Source organism: Chenopodium album, chromosome 20 (genome assembly GCF_948465745.1).
Source record: "Chenopodium album chromosome 20, dcCheAlbu1.1, whole genome shotgun sequence".
NCBI lineage: Eukaryota > Viridiplantae > Streptophyta > Magnoliopsida > Caryophyllales > Amaranthaceae > Chenopodium > Chenopodium album.
The window spans coordinates 12,160,617-12,179,970 of record NC_137853.1 but is presented as its reverse complement, the minus strand read 5'-3'; the positions used below and the strand labels follow the sequence as shown (position 1 = coordinate 12,179,970).

The 19,354-nt window shown below is 33.8% G+C and overlaps 2 protein-coding genes across 3 annotated transcripts; both read left to right on the top strand.

The window, feature by feature from the left end:
• Positions 1-2,044: 2,044 nt before the first annotated feature.
• On the top strand, positions 2,045-7,522 carry LOC145596604 (sucrose-phosphatase 2-like). The gene is made up of 9 exons (XM_081652802.1): positions 2,045-2,211; positions 2,449-2,524; positions 2,608-2,907; positions 3,419-3,520; positions 3,638-3,832; positions 3,918-4,208; positions 5,328-5,514; positions 7,061-7,107; positions 7,197-7,522. The coding sequence occupies exons 2-9, from the start codon at positions 2,465-2,467 to the stop codon at positions 7,290-7,292; spliced, it is 1,278 nt and encodes a 425-aa protein (XP_081508928.1). The 5' UTR covers positions 2,045-2,211; positions 2,449-2,464; the 3' UTR covers positions 7,293-7,522.
• Positions 7,523-10,440: 2,918 nt separating this feature from the next.
• On the top strand, positions 10,441-17,098 carry LOC145597835 (dolichyl-diphosphooligosaccharide--protein glycosyltransferase subunit DAD1-like). 2 transcript variants are annotated; one of them, XM_081654084.1, is made up of 6 exons: positions 10,441-10,639; positions 10,740-10,787; positions 15,222-15,309; positions 15,394-15,437; positions 16,780-16,864; positions 16,994-17,098. In XM_081654084.1, the coding sequence occupies exons 1-5, from the start codon at positions 10,556-10,558 to the stop codon at positions 16,861-16,863; spliced, it is 348 nt and encodes a 115-aa protein (XP_081510210.1). In that variant the 5' UTR covers positions 10,441-10,555; the 3' UTR covers position 16,864; positions 16,994-17,098. The 2 variants fall into 2 exon arrangements, with proteins under 2 accessions (XP_081510210.1, XP_081510209.1); XM_081654083.1 differs by having other exon boundaries at positions 10,442-10,639; positions 16,963-17,098.
• Positions 17,099-19,354: the final 2,256 nt, after the last annotated feature.

Genomic DNA, 19,354 nt, shown 5'->3' with positions numbered 1-19,354 from the left:
TGTTTAAGAAAGAGAGAGAAAAAAAAATAATATACATACAAAAGTCATTTTGTTAAGAGTTTGACCTAATAAGAACAAGCAACAGATTTATGCAATACATCTGACATTATTTTACAAGAAAGATAATTAAGGTTCTCTGAAACAACTCCATTTTTCCACCATAGCATCGTCTTTACAACTTTTTCTTCCCTCGCTTCCAAGCTTCAAAACTATCTTAAAAAATTCTCTATCTTTTGAAGGGTAAATAATTACGTTTTCATTAGACGTTCAAGTACTTGATTCAGGTGCAAATCAGATTGAAGTAAATGAAATATGAAAGGATTGCCAACATAGTCATATTCCTTATGAGTATATTTATTTGTGTTGGTGATAAATCTAGCATTTTTTTTTATAATTGAGTTAAATCACTATAAAATAAATTGTATTGAAATTATTTATAAATTAACAAATTACGTGAATGCACACTTATATTATATTGCAGATGATTAACACATATAATTATGTATATGGATATATTACTCAAGGGTGAATTTAAACATGCTACCTTAAACTTAAATAACATGCATGTTACCAAGTTTTAAAAATATATTGTTACTCATTAAGTTAATACCATATATTTGTTATTGTATTAAAAATAAATATACGTAATGATTGTAATCATGGAATGAATGCAATAACTCAAGCATCGTCCTCACCTAAAAACTAGTTTATGTTTTGTGGGAAGTCATAATTTCCATGAATTTGCAATTATTACATTTACATTTTTTATTTATTGTCAATCAAACAACTCATCCATTTACAAATCCCATAATTTTCACTTCCTCCATTTTCTTTGTGCAACCAAATAATAAATTTAAAATTAAGTCTAAATTTTTGGAAATACACTTAATTCATGGAAATGTTTATGTGAGATTCTCGAACCTCTTTTTTCAATTGCTCTTGAATGAGACATTTTATGCAAACACAATTTAAGTCGATTCCCCATAGGGTGTCCCCTTGGGAGGGGATTTTTCTGGTTTCCTCTAGAATTTCTCCCTTGGGAGGGTTTTTCTAGTCTACATTGCTAGATTTATTCTGTGTTTTTTAAAAGTTATCCTTCACTTTTCCTCTTTTCTCTCTCTTTCTCTTTCATCTCTTTTGTTCTAGTCTCATTTGTGAATCTTTGTAGAGGCTTCCACCGATATTTTTACCAGCAGTAAGCCCCGAATTTTTTTTAATTGTTTCTAATAAATGGATCTCATCTTTAAGATGGTGACTATCTTATTAGGGTTAATTTCTTTTTTTTTTTTGTTTGAGTGTCGAGGATTGAAGATTTAGGGTTTCATAATCTCTGGAAATATCTAGAATTCCATATGAGTATTTTCGCTCATACAACTATTCATCAGTGGATCTCAAGCCGAATTAGTACTAACTCACATGTTGTATTGCTTCGTTGATAAAGATTTTCATCAAGGCGATCGTTGATCGAATCTGCGATGTAACTAGTTCTAAAGTGATTTGTACTTGTGTTGGAATTCTTAATTTTCTAGCTAGAATTTGTTGTAAGTGCCGTCCGACTATCTTTTATGGATGAAATCCTTTTCTTCTTGTCAAAAAAAAAAAAAAAAAAATGCGTAGTACACTTTTAAACTTTTAAGTCACAAAGTGGGTACTCAATCTAACCACCAACAGCAACCATAAAAAGCTAGTATACAAAGGAAGTAATTGAGAAAATATTACTAGACAAAAAGAGTTACGTTCAACCGCACACGTCATGGCAGCAAACGACTATAACATCCAAACTCTTAGTGCCAACACAAATTGACAAAATTTGAGCTAAATTGGACCATTAATGAAATTCGATCGGAGGTGATTACTCTTTAGCAACATCAATACCTCCCCTAATCCGTTACCAAGAACGTCAACGGGAAACAGGACACTTCTAATCCAATTTGGTGAACTAGTTCCACACACAAAATTTGGAAGTTTTATTTTGTTCACTTGATGCAAAAATTAGTGTATTAGTTACTTGTGGTAGTAGTGTGCAACTTGTCCGTAACCCAAAAACAAAAGAACCGCCAAAGATATTCCCTCGATCCTATTCTTTTGGTGCTCCCGATTTTATCATCTTCACGCTCTTCAATATCATTTAGCCACACAAATTCATTTATTAACTTGGAACCATTTATGTACTAATTCTTCGATATTATTCGCCTTTTGCTTCAAATTCAGGTAATCAATTTATTTCCCAGAATTTGATTTTCTCGCTTTATGTTACATATGATCATTATTTTAGTTGAATTCGAACTTAAATTTTTATATTTACGCTCTAATTTTGATCATTTTTATCGCATCCATTTCGAATCTTCATGAAGTTTTTTGTGGGATATTTAAAATAAGGAGTAATGAAAAAAATAATAATTTTAAAAATTTAGGGGTTTTATTGATTGATTGATTTCATGTTTTTAGGGTAATTTGTTGAATAATGGATCGTCTTAGTTCACCAGCACGGCTAATGATAGTTTCAGATCTTGATCATACAATGGTAAGGCAGTTTACTTTCATCACTTAAAAATTTTATCAAATTTGGAGTTTTTGATCTGAAAATGAGTGATTTCTGCATAATAGGTTGATCATCATGATGCTGAGAATCTATCTCTTTTGAGGTTCAATGCTTTGTGGGAATCGAATTATCGCCACGATTCGTTGTTGGTGTTTTCAACTGGAAGATCTTTAACCCTTTACAAGGAGTTGAGGAAGGAGAAACCAATGTTGACTCCAGATATCACAATTATGTCAGTAGGCACTGAGATTACATATGGTAAATCCATGGTGCCGGATGACGGTTGGTTCGATATTTTGAGTCAGAAATGGGATAGGAATATAGTTATTGAAGAGGCCAGCAAGTTTTCTGAGCTCAAGCCTCAGGTATATAGTTATGCTTATGATTTGTAGTGTTGTATTAGTTGTTTAAGCTTGTGAATTTGCCTGCTTGAATGCAACAACAATTGTAACATAGACTTAGTCCCAAAGTGACTTGAGGTCGGCTAACATGAATTGTTATAAGGAACAGTGAAGTGAAAGTGGATGAAAAAAAACTAGAAAAATTGTGAGCAAAAAATGTAGTTTTCTTCATCTTCAAATGTTTTTTTGTTAATAAAGAGTATTTATCGTATTAGTTTTATTATATGGAAGTATCATAGTTTAATCTATGTGCGTTTGAGGTTGGGTGGATTGTCTGGGAAGTGTTTTGACGTTGGAGAATAATGATCGTGTCTGAAATCAATAGAGCAATGTTCCTGTCAGACCTTTTCATGTAGTAAGCCATGTAGGGAAAGTAGTGTAAGTGAGATGGAAGAGTCTTTCTATGCACTAATTATTACATGATCATAGTATATGATTTACTTTTCTGTATTTCTTAGTTTTTGAGTCAATGCAGGCTGAGACAGAGCAACGGCCACACAAAATTAGCTTTTACGTTGAGAAAGAGAAAGCACAACAAGTGACTAAGGATCTTTCCGAGAGATTGGAAAAGCGTGGGGTAATAGCCTCTTATTATTGTAAAACAAGATTTGATTTAGTTTTCGATTCTTATTTTGCATCTCTGGAACTTAAATCTCTCTTGTTTCTGAAATTGGTGGCTTTGACTATTTTCCAGTTGGATGCAAAGATAATATACAGTGGAGGGATTGACTTGGATATATTGCCACAAGGGGCAGGAAAAGGACAAGCACTTGCTTATTTACATAAGAAGTTTAAGTCTGAGGGTAAACTACCCCTCAATACCCTTGTATGCGGTGATTCTGGAAATGATGCTGAGCTCTTCAGCATTCCAGACGTTCATGGTGTCATGGTTAGTTGCTAGATCACTTTTTATCACAGCTTCATATTTACTAAAAGCAGATTTGGTAACTTTTTCTGTAGTGAATGTATTGCAGGTTAGCAATGCTCAAGAGGAATTGCTGCAATGGCATGCACAAAATGCAAAAGGAAATCCCAAAATTATCCATGCAACTGAAAGATGTGCTGCTGGCATAATACAGGCTATTAGTCACTTCAACCTTGGTCCCAGTATCTCTCCTAGAGATGTTATGGATTTTACTGAATGTCCGCTGGAGCATGTGAACCCGGGTCATGAAATCGTTAAATTCTACTTGTTTTATGAGAGATGGAGACGTGGTGAAGTTGAAAACTCTGAGTCGTACTATGCAAGCCTCAAAGCAGTCTGTGTATGTTATGATTTACCTTCACTATCCTCCTTTTGAATGTTTATTTTGCAAATACCCATGATTGCATTGCATGTCTTTTTTTAACATTATATATTCTAAGAGTCATATTGTCTTCCCTATGTGTGGTGTTCTTTCCTGAGACAATTCACTGACTTTACACTCTAGCTCTTTTCCTTATTTCAATTTCATAATAAAGTATGCTTTGTATTATGATTTACAGAATTTCTTTCACCAATTCTCACTTATTGTGCTGTTGTTTTAGCTGACTGGATTTCTTGAGAATCATGTAGTTTCATTCTTTCCAAATTCTGAGCATGATTATAATCTTATGATAAATGGACATTTTTTCTTTTATTGATCCATCTTAAAGGTGAATTGAGACTTGATCACTAGCCAAAATTTTAAGTATCTAGTAAATTTTATGATGTAATGAAAATATAAACTTTTAATGCTTTTGTTTAGTTCAGTGGAGTTGATTATGTTTTCTTTTATATGAGAGTGGATTCTTCTTATGCGGTGATTTCAAGAAATGTATTTTGCGAAAGCAGTGGTGGGCTATGCCATTTAGTCCAAAAGTTGGATAGCTTTCTAAATTGTATCAGATCGAGAAGGTTATGCAAGTTGATTTATTTGTTTTTATTTTTGTTAATATTTCTTAGGTCTCAAAATCCATGTTTTGAAATGCTGTCTTTTTAAGTACCCAATTTTCCAAGTTTTCTGATACTTTGCTTGTTATCCTCGGAGAAAATGAATGCTTACATGGTTATGCACTTACGGTGCTTATTTCTGTTGAATATGCATTTGTTGTCTTTCTAAATATAAATCCTTTTTCCTGTTTGCTTTTAGCGGGTTGTGGAAGATTTATTGAGAAAATCTTTGTATGGATTTACCATCTTTCTTTCTGATTTATCTGGGATAGGACTTAGCTATTCTGTTAAGGAGGTCTTCTGATCTTGGTCTATGGACTATGTAACAGCTAAATGTAACCATATGGTTGGATTCTGTCTTTGTAGCATAGTGGATAGTACTTGGTTTTGTTGTGTTAATATTATACTTACCAACTTCAAATCTTTGTATATTAATCCGAAACTTATTCTTGTTTCATTTCCGTCATGACAGCATCCTTCAGGGGTTTTCATCCATCCATCTGGGGAGGAACTCTCTCTTCATGACAGCATAGATAAACTTAAGAAATGCTATGGAGATCGTCAGGGAACAAAGTACCGAGTTTGGATTGATCGCCTTTTGCCAACAAGGATAAGTAATGATGCATGGCTAGTGAGTTTTGATAAATGGGAGTCATCTGGTAAGGACCTTTTTCTTAAAGAATTAGTAACGTAGTATTTTATTTCACTAACCTTACTTTTCATGCTGTTTTAAATTTTGCTCTGTTTTATATGGTATGTTGTAGTGATATTAAGTTGTTATTTACGTTAGAAACTTATTGCCCTTGGGTAATTTTCAGTTTGGATCTTTATTAATCTTGAGTCAAAATTTGTGAGTGTCTATCCCAAATACGTAAATAGATAAGACATCACTTATTTGGGAACAAACAGCCAAAAGAGAAGACATCACTCATAAAAAGAAGGATATTTCTAACACTAAGTCTCTGTTTGGTTTGACGTAAAACGTCTTAATAAAATATGAGTTTTCATGGAAAATCACAATCGCAAATTAGTTTCGTTTGTTTGGTTCCTTACAAGAAAAGTTACAGAGAAATTAAAATTAGGAGTGGAAAGGTGAGGATGGATGAGAGGAAAGTAAAGAGGAGGTAAGGAGGAGGGAAGAAATGTGGCTTCCCTTGTTTTGTAAAGGAAAATGTTTCCACCATTGACAGTGTAATTTTCCACAAATGGGAAAAATTGTTTCCAACTTTTCACAAACAAAACAAAGGAAAATGCGGGAAAATCATTTTCCATGATAACATTTTACATCAAACCAAACACACCAACCACCCTAAATTGAACGAAGAGAGAAGAGAAGATAATTTAATAGAATAAAGAGTGCTACAAGAGAGGAAGGTATAGGAGATAGATAGAAAAAAAAAAAAAAAAAAAAAAAAAAAAAAAAAAAAAAAAAGGGAAAAACAGTTGATAAGTTCAAGTGTGTTTGTTAATCCTACAGGAGAGAATATAAAGGAGCTAGAAGGAGCTAGTTGGGTTTGACCCCTTATTTATCTGCTGTTTAGGTGTGTTAAAATTTGGATATGGATTTAAGGTTTTATGTTCCAAACTTATCAAACCAGTTGTTTTTCTGCTCATATTCAAGACGAATAAAATCTAGTCAGGTCTAGAAAGAAGTACAAGTCCATGAAGTACCTTGAATTTTATTGCCATTTTACTCGTCTATGATATTGATGACTTGAGGTGTCGAGTGGGAGGTTGCTGTGAATAATATTGCCATTGGAGGCTTTGGAGCACATGCTGTGAATCTGTAATTCCATGAAGAACAAAGGAAATGTTTCCATCTGAACAAAACTTTATCTGATTTCTGTTATGACCGTAAATGATTTTAATATTGATTATGGGAGAAACATCCATCTGGTTGTTGAATAACGCATTGGGCTCTTCGTAAGCAAATTTCTGTGGCAATTGACTGACTTTAAATATAAAAAGTAAGACACTGCAACAACCCAACCTTAATAGTACCAAATGAACCAATAAAGGTAATTTTCATTGGGATACCATGAACACCCCCTTTTAGATCCTGACTTGAGGTCATTTTTTCAGCTTTTTTTTTTTAAAAAAAAAAAAGTTTATGGAGCTATCTCTTCATTTAACCAAAACTGTTAAATCTATGAAAAGATTTTTGATTTGTTTTGCATGTAATTAACATTTGGCTCATGCTTTCAGGCGAAGAGTGCCAGTGTGGTGTAGTCACAACTCTATTGAGATCTAAGGCAAGTGCAAGGCTCTAATATATATATGTATCCAATTATCCATTCTTGCTCTGTGCAAGGTTCTTTGAGTTTGACCATTTATTGTACAGGTTGCCGACTCCTTAAGTGACCTATTATGGGAGCATGTACATCAAACATGGTTGGATGGGTATGCTGCGAAGGATCAGAACTCATGGATGTTGTAGATTTTCCCACTTTGTGCTGGATGGAGTGTTGTTCCAAGGGGTGTATTTTTGTAAAACCTCAATACTGTTTTAGGTGTTGGGATGTAATCATCCTTGTAATAAACCAAAATGCTTTGCAACATGTTTAATTGCTTCAATGCTCAAACAGATCGAATATAGCATTTTCTGTTTTGAGCAATAATGCGCATATATAACAAATTAACAATAATAACATACTTATGTTACATACTCGCTGGATTTATCAGCTCCCTTTTCTGCATCCTCTGTAGTGACTAGTGAAGTTTGCAGAGGTAATAGTTTCAGCCTATTGAGACTAAAGCCTAGAGATTTCATACTTCCACAATTCCCCGTAGAGTTAGCTTTCATGGCCTTTTTGATACAGGAAGACTTAAACATGGTAGGCTCCGTATATTCTTTGAATTTGACATTTACTCCCTCCATTTATTGGGGATTTTGGTACTATTCACTAAACATACTTTGACTAATATTTGTGAATTATATATAAGAAAAAATATAATCTTGTGAGTACTTGTTGGAATCATCTTAATGAGTAGATAATTAATATTCAATTGTTATAATTTATAGTTAATGATAATTAAGATATTATTAGTCAAAGTTTATTATTAGTCAAAGTTTTGCATTGGCATACATGTCATATCACTAATTCACTATGGGACACTTTAGAAAAACAGAGAGAATATAACATAGTTGATGTGACCATTGTATCAAAAAAAAAATGACTATTGTTGAAAGTGCACTAGAGTATAATTTTTTATTTTTGTTTTTTTATTATTATTATTATTTTTTTGGTACATGTATTTGGGCATACAAATTATTATTATTTTAACATTGTCCATTAAAAGTTGAAATAAGAAATAAAAATAATCCCGTTGTTTAAAAAAAAAAAGAAAAAGGAATCTTATGTTCCCTTTCATTTTCCTTCAAATGTTCCCTTTCATTTCCTCTTTATTATTTCTTTTTCAATTTTTTTAAGATAAGAAAATTAAAATAAAATTCAATATAGGTATGTTTACTTTTATATTTATATCCCTTGATTTAATATAGGTAGGTATGTTTACTACGACTCCTCCACCGCCACCTCCTCCTAACCCCCCATCCATTGTTTCGTGGTCCCCACCCCCGTTCGGTTTTTGTAAACTTAATTTTGATGGTTCTGCCAATCAGAATTCTGCTACTGCAGGTGTGGTCATTCGAGACCACCTGGGTAATCATGTGGCCAGTCGTACTTATAATTTAGGCTCTTGTCCGGCCTACCTTGCAGAAGCTATTGCCCTTCGCAATGGCCTCCTTCTTGCTAGAAATTTTAATATTTCAGATATTTTTATTGAAGGCGATAATCTTATTGTTATTAATATTTTGCAGGGTCATTTTAGCTGTCCATGGAAACTTCAGCTTCTTATGGCGGATGTCAAGACTATTTTGGATTCTTTTTCGAGTTTTCAGGCAAGACACATCTATCGGGAAGGAAATCGGGCAGCAGACTATGTTGCCTCTCTCGGCTACTATACTCCGACTCATCAAGATATAGATCCTTTTTTAGATAGTAAATTTTCTTATTTTTTACTCCTTGATAGTTTAGGTCACGGTCTTGTGAGAAGACGTACCTAAACTCCTCCATGTATCTTACTTTAAAAAAAAAAAATCCCTTGATTTAATACAATTTATGGGTGTATATTAAAGGTTCTTCCTTTTAAACTCTTCATTTCTCTCAAGAAAAACATTTAATTTTCCAACTAGTGTGTACCCCGGGCGTTGCATCGGGTTACTACTTCAAAACAATATGTATTCCAAAATCCCATTGTTGAATATATTACATTTCCATTGTTTAGGAATTGTTGAGGCTATTCCTCTTTATTTATTTTTTTCAGGCTATATATATATATATATATATATATATTTTTTTTGTGCTTACTTATACATATATTTATTTATGTATAGAGCTGTCAAAAATCGACCCAAACTGGTGAATCCAAACCGTTTCGAACTGTTCCGAAAAGGAACCGAACCGCTATGAACCTGTTATTTTAAAACTGTAAACCGACCCAGCCTGATTTTTTAAAACCTGAAACTGAACCGATCCGAATGTTTGAGAACCGTTAATGAACCGTACCCGTTATCAAGCCAAACTGATACAACCCGAAATCGAGAACAACCCAAACCGAGTACTTCCAAAACCGATAGCAACCCGACCCATTGTAAACCGAAACCGATTAAACCCGACAAAACCCCGATAAACCCAAATCGTTTAATTTACAACCTGTAACTTAAAGCCGAACACTATATTGTATTAAAAAATCTGAATCAAAAGCTAACTCTAGATTTGTTATTATTATTTGATCTTGAAAATCTTTATACAAAAAAGGAACTTAATTAAAGCTAAACAACTAATTAATACTCCGTATGATCTATTGGAATAACTAATTATAGAATGTTGAGGATATACTAGGATATATACGTTAACGTAACCCGTTTAAAACTGGCAAAACCAGTTGTCAAACCGACTAAGTTCAACTCGAGCCAATTATGACCTGAACCGATTACAACCCGACCCGATTAGGACCCGATATGTTTTGACCCAAAACCCGCTTTAAATTGACAAACACCGTTTTTAAACCGACCGACTTTAACCCGAACCGATTATGACCCGAACTAATTATAACCCGACCCGATTAGAATCCGACCCGAAAAGAAACTGTAATAAAAATAAACCTAACCGAACCGACCCGAAATTATTTAAAACCGATCCGAACTGACCCGATAATAATTCCAACCCGTTAAAAACCGATCCATTGTAAACCGAAAACCGATAAACCGAACCAAAAACCGAACCGCAAACCCGATTGACACCCCTATTTATGTATATATAGAAGATATAAATTGGTCGTGGCTCAGATGGTAAGATGTGTGATCTTGTAACCATGAGATACAAAGAACGAGGTTACTTTATAAGTTTTAAAGTGAAAAGATTCTTTGATTCGTTGGAGCGACGGAAGGCTGTAGTTGAATAAGTCGATCTAACGAGCCTTATTACGCATTGTCCTAACTCCTAATACCACATTTGTTTTTGTGTTTGCCGATAATTTCGAAGTGTTGGCACAATTGTACGAGTACTCTTCAAAACCCTCCAAAACTCGAAGTTTAAGAATTAAGATCATCATCGTTCAGTCGTTCACCTAATCAACATTTACATCACTGCTGAAACAGAAGAGAGCAAGGAAAGAGAGAAATAGAGAGAGAAAACAATGGCGAGGTCAACAAGCAAGGATGCTCAAGCCTTATTCCACACTCTCCGTTCTTCTTACGCCGCCACTCCCACTAATCTCAAGGTCCTTCTCTTTCTCTCTCCTCCTCAACTCTTCTTCCTTCTCTATCTTTCTTTGATTTTCCGACTAATTATATTGAAATTTATTTTTTTGGATTCTGTAGATCATCGATCTCTACGTCGTTTTTGCTATCTCCACTGCTTTGATTCAGGTAATTTATTTGTAGATCTGTTCATTATTTGCCTTGTTTGATTTCAATTGAATTGCATTTTTCATTATCGATTCGATCTACTTTTCGATCAAATTTTGCAAACTGCGATGCAATTAGGGTTATAAGGTTGATTGAGAATGCAATCGATTGATACAACACTACGCTTTGGATTACGAGTGATAGGCTTTTGATTGATATGATGCATATGTTTTAGTCTATTGTACTTAATCTGTTTCTTTTTCGTTGCAAATGTTTGCTAATTTACGGTCTATAATGCGCAACCATACTTGAGATCAAGTGCTTGGAAATGTTGTATAGCTTGTAACGTTTGGCAAATGTTACAACTTAAAGGAAACAACAGGATTATGGTTTCGGATAGTTTTCAAATGGCCGCAACAAAATTATAGCCGTTGTATGAAATCAAATCACAACCGTTTATTTTATTGACTAATGTGAACCAGTTATATGGTTTATTTTTATTAAACTTTGACCAAAAAAAGAAATAAAAAATACCACGGTCGTATCAGTTTCTGTTTCAGTTTCTTCTTTGTTTACTCAGTATTTTTTCCCCCTTTACTTCTCTTCAATTTTTGGTCGTGATCCATGTATACTGATTTAAACGATTGGCTCCAAGTCCAACCATTATTGCCGTCTTCACTGAAATTAATTTTTCTTGAATCCACCATTTGCTTTACTCCATATGCCTTTAGCTTTTTATTATGGCTTTATTTCAGGCTAAATAGTTGGGAGTTTGGAAATTGATTTCAAATAATAACAGTTAGATATTGGCAATTGCCAAGTTCCATTTTGTTTCAAGTTTAAATTAATTTCACATGCCTGGGTATGTGCTGTGAATCTTGCAATGGGATAACGAAATCGCCACAATGCTATTGTGGATCCACTGGTCTGCTTTTCTATGTGCTTTTTGCGCATAGTGCTATGGCATTGGATCAGCTCAATTTCAGCCTCTGAATCTGGCATTTAAATAGAGTTGCTTGAATTCAAGAGTGCTACAATTTTTTGCTATTGGCAATGCTGAAGAGATACATCAGCAGTTTGGTTTTATACTTTAACTGCTAGTAGTTTAAATAGACAACTAATTTGCAAAAGAACACTTCATACATATTTGCGTAAAAGATTAAATAATATGTTTCAAAATAAAGAAGAAAGATTGAAAAGAAGTTAAGGGAAAAAATTACTGAGTAAACAAAGAAGAAACTGATAAGAATGTGGTAGTTTTTTTAATTTTTTTTTCAATTTTTTTTAAAATAAAATGAAAAGTAATCCATATCAACGGTTCACGCCTCCACGGTAGTCAATAGAAATTAGTAATGAACGGTTGTGATTTGATTTAATACAATGGCCACAATTTTATTGTGGCCACTCAAAAGTTATCCTATGATTTAGAGGTGGAAGTTCTTACAAAATATTTGTTGAAAATGGGAATGGAAATTGGTTGCTTAAGTATGGAGGTGGTGGAAAATTACTTGATGCATGACTGCATGAGGCGTATATCTTAGTTACAATGATTTTAAGGATATACTCCCTTTGTTTTTGTTTTGTTTTTTTATTTTTTTTAATGCATCACTTGAGTTTTCACATTTCCCAAGGCACAACTTTGCCCATCAATATCTTTAATTAGATATTAGTAAAAAATATATAAAAAATTATATTATGAAAGAAGATATTGTAACAAATCCAACAATATATTATATGATCATGTTTATAAATTATATAGTTTTAAAAAAAAAAATTAAGTCAAAGGTAAAATATGAATAGTGCAAAATCTCAAGTGATACATTTCAAAAAAAAAAAAAAAATTAAAATAAAAAATGGAGGGAGTATGGTAAGTGTGTGGCACAGGCTAACTTAATAATAATTGTAGATTGGGATTAGTTGAGGAAGTTGATGGTCAGTGTTGATGTCAACTGGAAGAAATTGAGGTCAAGGATGAGCAGTGTTAGATAATCAGTTTTAATTAAATTTGCAGAGTTATAGTAGAGAATGAGGCCTGTGATGCTATTTTGGAGTACGTTATTGGTGGCGACAGCAATAAGCTTTATGTACTTATGTAGATGATGGAAACACATATTTTCCCCCAAGATTCCTGTTGCTTTAGCCTCTGCAGCCAGCACATCATCCCTTTTGCTTGTTGTTTATGGGAGGATATTGTTGTAAACAATGATGAATTGTCTTAGATCAATCAGTTAAGTTACATTCGATGTATTATTGTAGGATGTGAGATCTGTGATGCTATTTTGGAGTAGATTATTGGTGGCGGCAGCAATAAACCTTTGTATAATCAAGTGCCATACAGGATGGTAGCACATTGTTTCTTCTCCTGTTGGTTTAGCCTTTGCATAAGGCGCATATCATTTCAAAATGCTGTAGGTTAGGCCTAGCGACTTATAGCCTTAGGAACTTTCAGGGATAGTTTGACTGTTTGAGTTGTTTTTCCTATTTTCAAAGTAATGCTGAATTCTGGTTGGAGTGCTTCACATTTGGTTAAGAAGTTCATCTTACTTTGATGGAGTGTTTAACGAAAAAGCTAGTATTAAATTGAGATTGGTTAGAAACAGAAGAATGATTAAGAGAATGGAGAGTGATGGAGAGAGAAAAAGGGTGGATGTGATGGAGAAAGAAAAAATTTAAGTGAAAAGATAAGGGTGAATGATGGATTAAAACATCATTTAAGAGAAGTGAGAAAAATCTGGACAGAATATTTGTTTTTTGCAATGATTTATCTCCATTTTTCACTCTCTATCCTTGTACCTTCTCTTAATTATGTTCTTTCTCAATCCACTTCTTTATATTTATTCAACAATTATTCAATTACGCTTACTCTTAATTTGCACCAATATCAAGTTGAAAATTTGATATATAACAAAGGGAGTAGTTTTCTAGGTTTGACTTGCATATGACTTATGTACCTCTGTCTTTGTGTGAAAATCTATGTATTTCTTCTATTGTTCCTAGCTGGTCGATCAGGTAAAAGGCACATTGATTGTAGCTACAACCTTTTGTATCTCCTCGTGTATAATTCCAATTAGTGTAGTCAGTGTACCGAAAGTGTAGTTATGTAGATGCAAGGTCGGTGTTATTGGGTTTAGGAGAGTACAGGAAGATCTTGCAATTTGGGACTTAGATTTTGATGCAAGGAAAAATGGAAGTACAGTATAGATTTTGATAATGGTGATGAACATTGAGCATTGTCAGCCGATTTGATGTAAGATAATGAAGGGAAATGGTCATCAAGTTCTTGTACAATTTGATTAATATTTTCCCGTGTCCATATGAATGTATTAGGTAATGCATTTCTCTAGCAAGCATGTGAGTATGTGACCACTGTGTTTTTGTTTCTCTTCGATTTTCATTGCATCCATTTCCTTCTTTAGATGCTAATGTATTAGGTTAAGTGGAATCCATGAAGATAAACACGTGTCTGTTTGTCATGGTTTAATTATCTTGGCCATCCAAATGCGACATTACTATCTCCTCGAGTCATTACCTTGCACCAATATGATTTATTGAGTATTTGTGGAAAACCACTATGAGATGCATGACCTGACTTAGAGTGTTCGTATCATGAGTGTCATCTTTGTACTACAATGGTTCCCTTTTGAGGTTGCAGTCCCCTGCATTTTCTGGCTTTCATCTCTACGCGATGTTTCTTTGCTTTCAGTTTGTTGTTCGAGGAGAGTAATATGTGTTCTTGGAGTCATGCTTTATAATGTAAGATTATGATGAGTGATTGGAGGGGATTACTTTGCTAGCAATTTGAGGATTTCCATTTATAGCTGAAAATTGGGTTGCATATTCTAGTGGTTAAGTATTCTATTTTAGACCAAAAGGTTGGAGGATCAAATCTTGCCTCCCCTACCCCCCAACTGTTTGTCCAAGATCTTCCATTGATTCAACTTTGGTTAATTGGTAGAGCAAAGAAGCAAATATTATGGACATTATGGTTTGTTTTATCAAGTGTGTTATCTGCGCTTTATATGGTCTTTTGCTCAAGTGGGTTGTTCAGCTTCATTGTTTGTTTGGGCAGCTCAACATCTAAAGAAAGCTCCTTAAACAAAAAGCATTATATTTATTGGGGCAGGCCTTCATGCTTTCATCATTTTGAGGAGAGATGTCTTGTTTACTTTCACTTCTTTTAGATGTTTTAATGTTTTAAGATTTAAAAAAAAAATGGTGGTCTTCTTATCATGTGAGCTTCTTCATGTAACTATTAAAGACATGTATTAGTGCTTGTAAACAGGCAAGGTATTTAATGTGCTATAGCACTGTGGAAAGTGTCAGTCGTGAGATGCTGCTCAGATAGTTGCATATTATGTCATTTGCTGATTTTGCATGAAATTACATTCTTTTGTGTATCTTTGTTTATCATTTCTCATTTGTGACACCTAAAACCTTTAATTGGTCTTCAAATAGGTGGCTTATATGGCAGTAGTTGGATCTTTTCCATTCAACTCTTTTCTGTCTGGTGTTCTTTCTTGTGTCGGTACAGCTGTTCTTGCTGGTATGTCTAATCATCCATCTATATTTTCCATTAAGAATTTTTTTTGCTTTGGAGCTTAAACCTATAAATTATTTTTTGCTGTAGTATGTCTTCGCATTCAGGTGAACAAGGAAAACAAGGAATTCAAGGTATGGTGTCTAGCCAAATTTCTTATTTTGGAGTGTTTTATTTAAGGATTTGAGACATCTATTATTGTTGAAAGCCTCTTTTTATAAATTATTATTTTTTGAGGGCAGGTTACAGCAAGTTTGAACATCTACTGTAAATTTTTATGACAAATGTGTCTGTTCAGGATTTTGATCCATAGTATGGTACTCCATATTTATTTATCAGACAAATCTTACTGATGCCTCTGAGATCAAGATGAAACATCACTAAACATAATGGAATAAGGCATTCACCAGGTGTGCTAAATAGCCTATGTTTGTTTTGGGAGGAAAGAGGGGGGTGGGGGTGGTGGTGGTGGTGGTTGTGTGTAGAGACTCAAAGTTGAAGAGTGTTTTAAAAAAAGAATAGGCACAGAGAGACGCTGTCTAACCCAGCTAGGATAACTATCTGTCACCTGGGCAAGTTTCCATGTTTTTAGGAGGCTTCAGGACATAACCGCTAGCCAATGCCATAACCAGCAACTATCATCATGATACTGCATGTTAGGGTCCATGATGTTAGTGTAATTGTCTGTAGATTCCACTTTTACTGCCCTCTTGTCTGTGTAGTTGCTCACTAGGAGTTGTGCTTCTATATTTTAGGAATGCATGTTGCTTATGGAGTCTTCTGACTTTTGCGTGATCCTCATAGAAGTGGTCAGTGAGGAGTAGTATAACCGTCTACTGTCAATAGTGCTTCTATATTATAAGATCCAGGCTTTAGAATAACCATTCAGCAATAACAGCCACTAAGTCTCTCATACACATGGGATAACCGCCTAGCAATAAAGCACGCATACCCACTCTACTATAATCTTGAATTTACTTCTTGATGATCGTTAAGCGGTTACAGCCCCACTACTCATCACCAATGGGTGCCACAATTCTAGTTCTTTGAATAGTGGAGCTAACAGTCTCCACATAGCACCCCCGTCTCCTATGTGCTAGAAGCGAGGTTATAACTACGCCCTTCATTATAGGGATGTGCTTAGGTGTGTTTTGATAATGTCACTACCCCATTGATCCATGATCTTCATTTGTCAAGTTCATAGCCATGACCAGGGGCACCATGCCCATGGTAGTAACTACCTTTTGTAAATATCTCGCTAGTACACCAAATTGTGCACACTCGTGCTAGACTTTATATGACCTTGGGTTCCTGCTCTATTGATTCATGTCTTTGTAAACCAAAACATCAAATCACCCTGAATCAATAGTGCTACTTATTTCTAGTACTGGGAATTACTTGAGAAAATAATAATTTGGAATTCATGCTTGATTTCTGATCTTTGCGGGCTGTCTAATGATATCAATTTCATTGCAGGATTTAACTCCAGAGCGAGCATTTGCAGACTTTGTTCTTTGCAATCTAGTTCTCCATTTGGTTATCATGAACTTCCTGGGATAAGGTGGGACAACCGGGAGAAGTTAAATTGTTTTACCTTTTGTGCTTTATGAGTATAAAACATAGGATTAGTTATAGGCGGTTTTCCTGTTTCCTTTTCAGAAGCCTAAGCAGTTTGATATATGGATGGCAGGATGAATATGAAGTAAGACTCAATTTTGCAGGATTATGGTTAGAACCTAAAATCCTTCTATTATTAAGGATGTAGCCTATTTGTCTTCAGTGCTGGTTTTTTTTTTTTTTTTTGGAAATTTTACAAACCCCCCCCTACATTTAAAAAAAAAAAAAATTTATGTTGTCCTAAACTTATATTGCAAGCAACAGCACTTGCTTATCAATCAATTCTTGCTGATCATATGGTAAAAATTAATTGAAAAAAATGTAATTATTCTGATAAATGGATACAAAATTTACATTAAATATCAATTGTAGTAAAAGAAGTAAAGAAACTACAAAGATTGAACTTGTTATGGACAACTTTCATTAGAAGTTCCTCATCAGTTGCTTCAACTCCCAATTTCTGATGTTAACATTGTGACTCTGAAACTCTCTTCTGTTTGTTTGTCTAATTGTGAATATAGGCATATAGCCTCATTTTGTAAATTTGAGTTACATTTCGTACATCTTTTGCGATTTAAATTTTCTATTTATGGGTTGGCTCATCATTTTCTTTCATTTTTATACTAGGGCTAATTATTTTACTCTGCTAGTCTGCTGAAAACATTTGCTTTGTTCTGCACAAATTGACATACATAAGCACCCTTAAACTATAATTAAACCAAAATGTACGCAATCAATCTCTTCTAATCCTCTCTAAAAGTGTTGATTTAGGAGCCATGATATAAATTAATGGTACTCAAAATAGACTCCTTTATACTTTGTACCTATTTATTACGTAACTTGATCTTGGAATTTTGCATTTTGAGATTTGTAAGAAAAATAATTTTGTGCTCGACATATTTTGGCTGCACCCTATAGTTATTTTTTTGGTTTTAGGAATAAGGCTTATTGATCTCTTTACTGAAAAGTTTTACTTGATGAACCTCTTCCAACAATTTGTTAATTACTCGAGTGGATCGTGAATTTATCTTTTACTAATGATCAATCTTTTAATTAATTACCTCTATAAAATCCGTGACCAAAAAAAAAAAAAAAAAAGGCCATCTATCTACTCATCGCAAAAAATGTACAATCTCATGCTTTAAAAGAAATCGATTTATTTACATATCAAAAAATTAGTAGCTATTAGTATGAACATAAAGTGCATTCCTTCCTCGTGAGACTCCATATTCCGACTTAGGAAATGACATCTTATTCTTTATCATGCCTCTGTATAATGCCAACCTGTTAAGAGGCATTGTTCCTTCTCCATTGTAGCTCCTTTCACAACATGGTTTTGCCGGGTTAGTTTCACATGATTCCTTTTCACATTCAGTGGGTAATGGCTCTTGTACATTATCCGCGAATTGAATTCTTCTCTTGCATTGACACTTTCCACATCCTGATTGAAGAAAATAAACAGGTTGTTATATATAATTATGCATTGACACTTTCCATATTTATGTCCTTAAATTAGCATTTTGTCTTGGAGAAATCGAGGGCTTGAAAGATTTCAATAATCAAATTTTACGTGTAGTGCAACAACATAACAAAAATGTCTAATAAGCCTTGATCCCAAAATGATAGGAATGAGCTTGAACAAATATGTTACATTCAAAAGGATTAAGATTCACAAACATTAAATTCTATGTAAATAAATTTACCAAATTCGAATTCAATTTTCTTCATAAAATCCGAAAGGAGGCGATTGTGGACTTGGAGTGCAAGGAGTGCTACACTTCCTGAGACGGCGAAAACAGCCATAACTCCCATGCCCATTGAGCCATCCATTTTCTTTAATTTCCTCTCCCCTTCTCAAAGAGATTTATATAACCAAAACTCAAAACATCACCTTAAAAATTGAACATGAAGACGAGAAAGAAATTAAGGAAAGAGAATATGAGAGTGGCATGATTGTGTATTTAGTTACAAATCAATGTAATTTGTATCCCATGGAAAGTACATCATGATTTTATTATTATTATTTTTTTTAATCCAATTTGTATACCACGGAAGGAATTATGCAATCAATTTGGATGCCTCACAAAGTTATATATAGTGGTCTCTATATTTGGGGGTTAACTAACGCTACAAACAATGGCGCCATTTTTTTCTTAGTAATAATCTCTTATCTTTTTCTCTTTCTAATAATAGGGTGGCCAACTAAATATGATATGGTAGATTTTAGTGCAAAGATTTCAGTATTGGTAATCAGGAAGACTTTCATCAAATTGCTCAGTTAAAAAGGATAAGGATGGATAATAGCATATTAGCATATACAATTATATAATTTTCTGAGGACGGACCATCTTAACATATACTTCGTCAATTCGTTCCTAAAACTTCTTTCTAATTTTTTTTTATTTTTTTTTTTGAATAAAAACTTCTTTCTAAT

What these genes read in the sequence shown, in the direction of transcription:
- LOC145596604 (XM_081652802.1), top strand. Translation starts at nt 2,465, where the DNA reads ATGGATCGTCTTAGTTCACCAGCACGGCTAATGATAGTTTCAGATCTT. An exon ending in CAGATCTTGATCATACAATG is followed by an intron (nt 2,525 to 2,607) that starts GTAAGGCAGTTT and finishes TCTGCATAATAG; the next exon opens with GTTGATCATCATGATGCTGA. An exon ending in TGATAAATGGGAGTCATCTG is followed by an intron (nt 5,515 to 7,060) that starts GTAAGGACCTTT and finishes TCATGCTTTCAG; the next exon opens with GCGAAGAGTGCCAGTGTGGT.
- LOC145597835 (XM_081654084.1), top strand. Translation starts at nt 10,556, where the DNA reads ATGGCGAGGTCAACAAGCAAGGATGCTCAAGCCTTATTCCACACTCTC. An exon ending in CCACTCCCACTAATCTCAAG is followed by an intron (nt 10,640 to 10,739) that starts GTCCTTCTCTTT and finishes TGGATTCTGTAG; the next exon opens with ATCATCGATCTCTACGTCGT. An exon ending in CGGTACAGCTGTTCTTGCTG is followed by an intron (nt 15,310 to 15,393) that starts GTATGTCTAATC and finishes TTTTTGCTGTAG; the next exon opens with TATGTCTTCGCATTCAGGTG.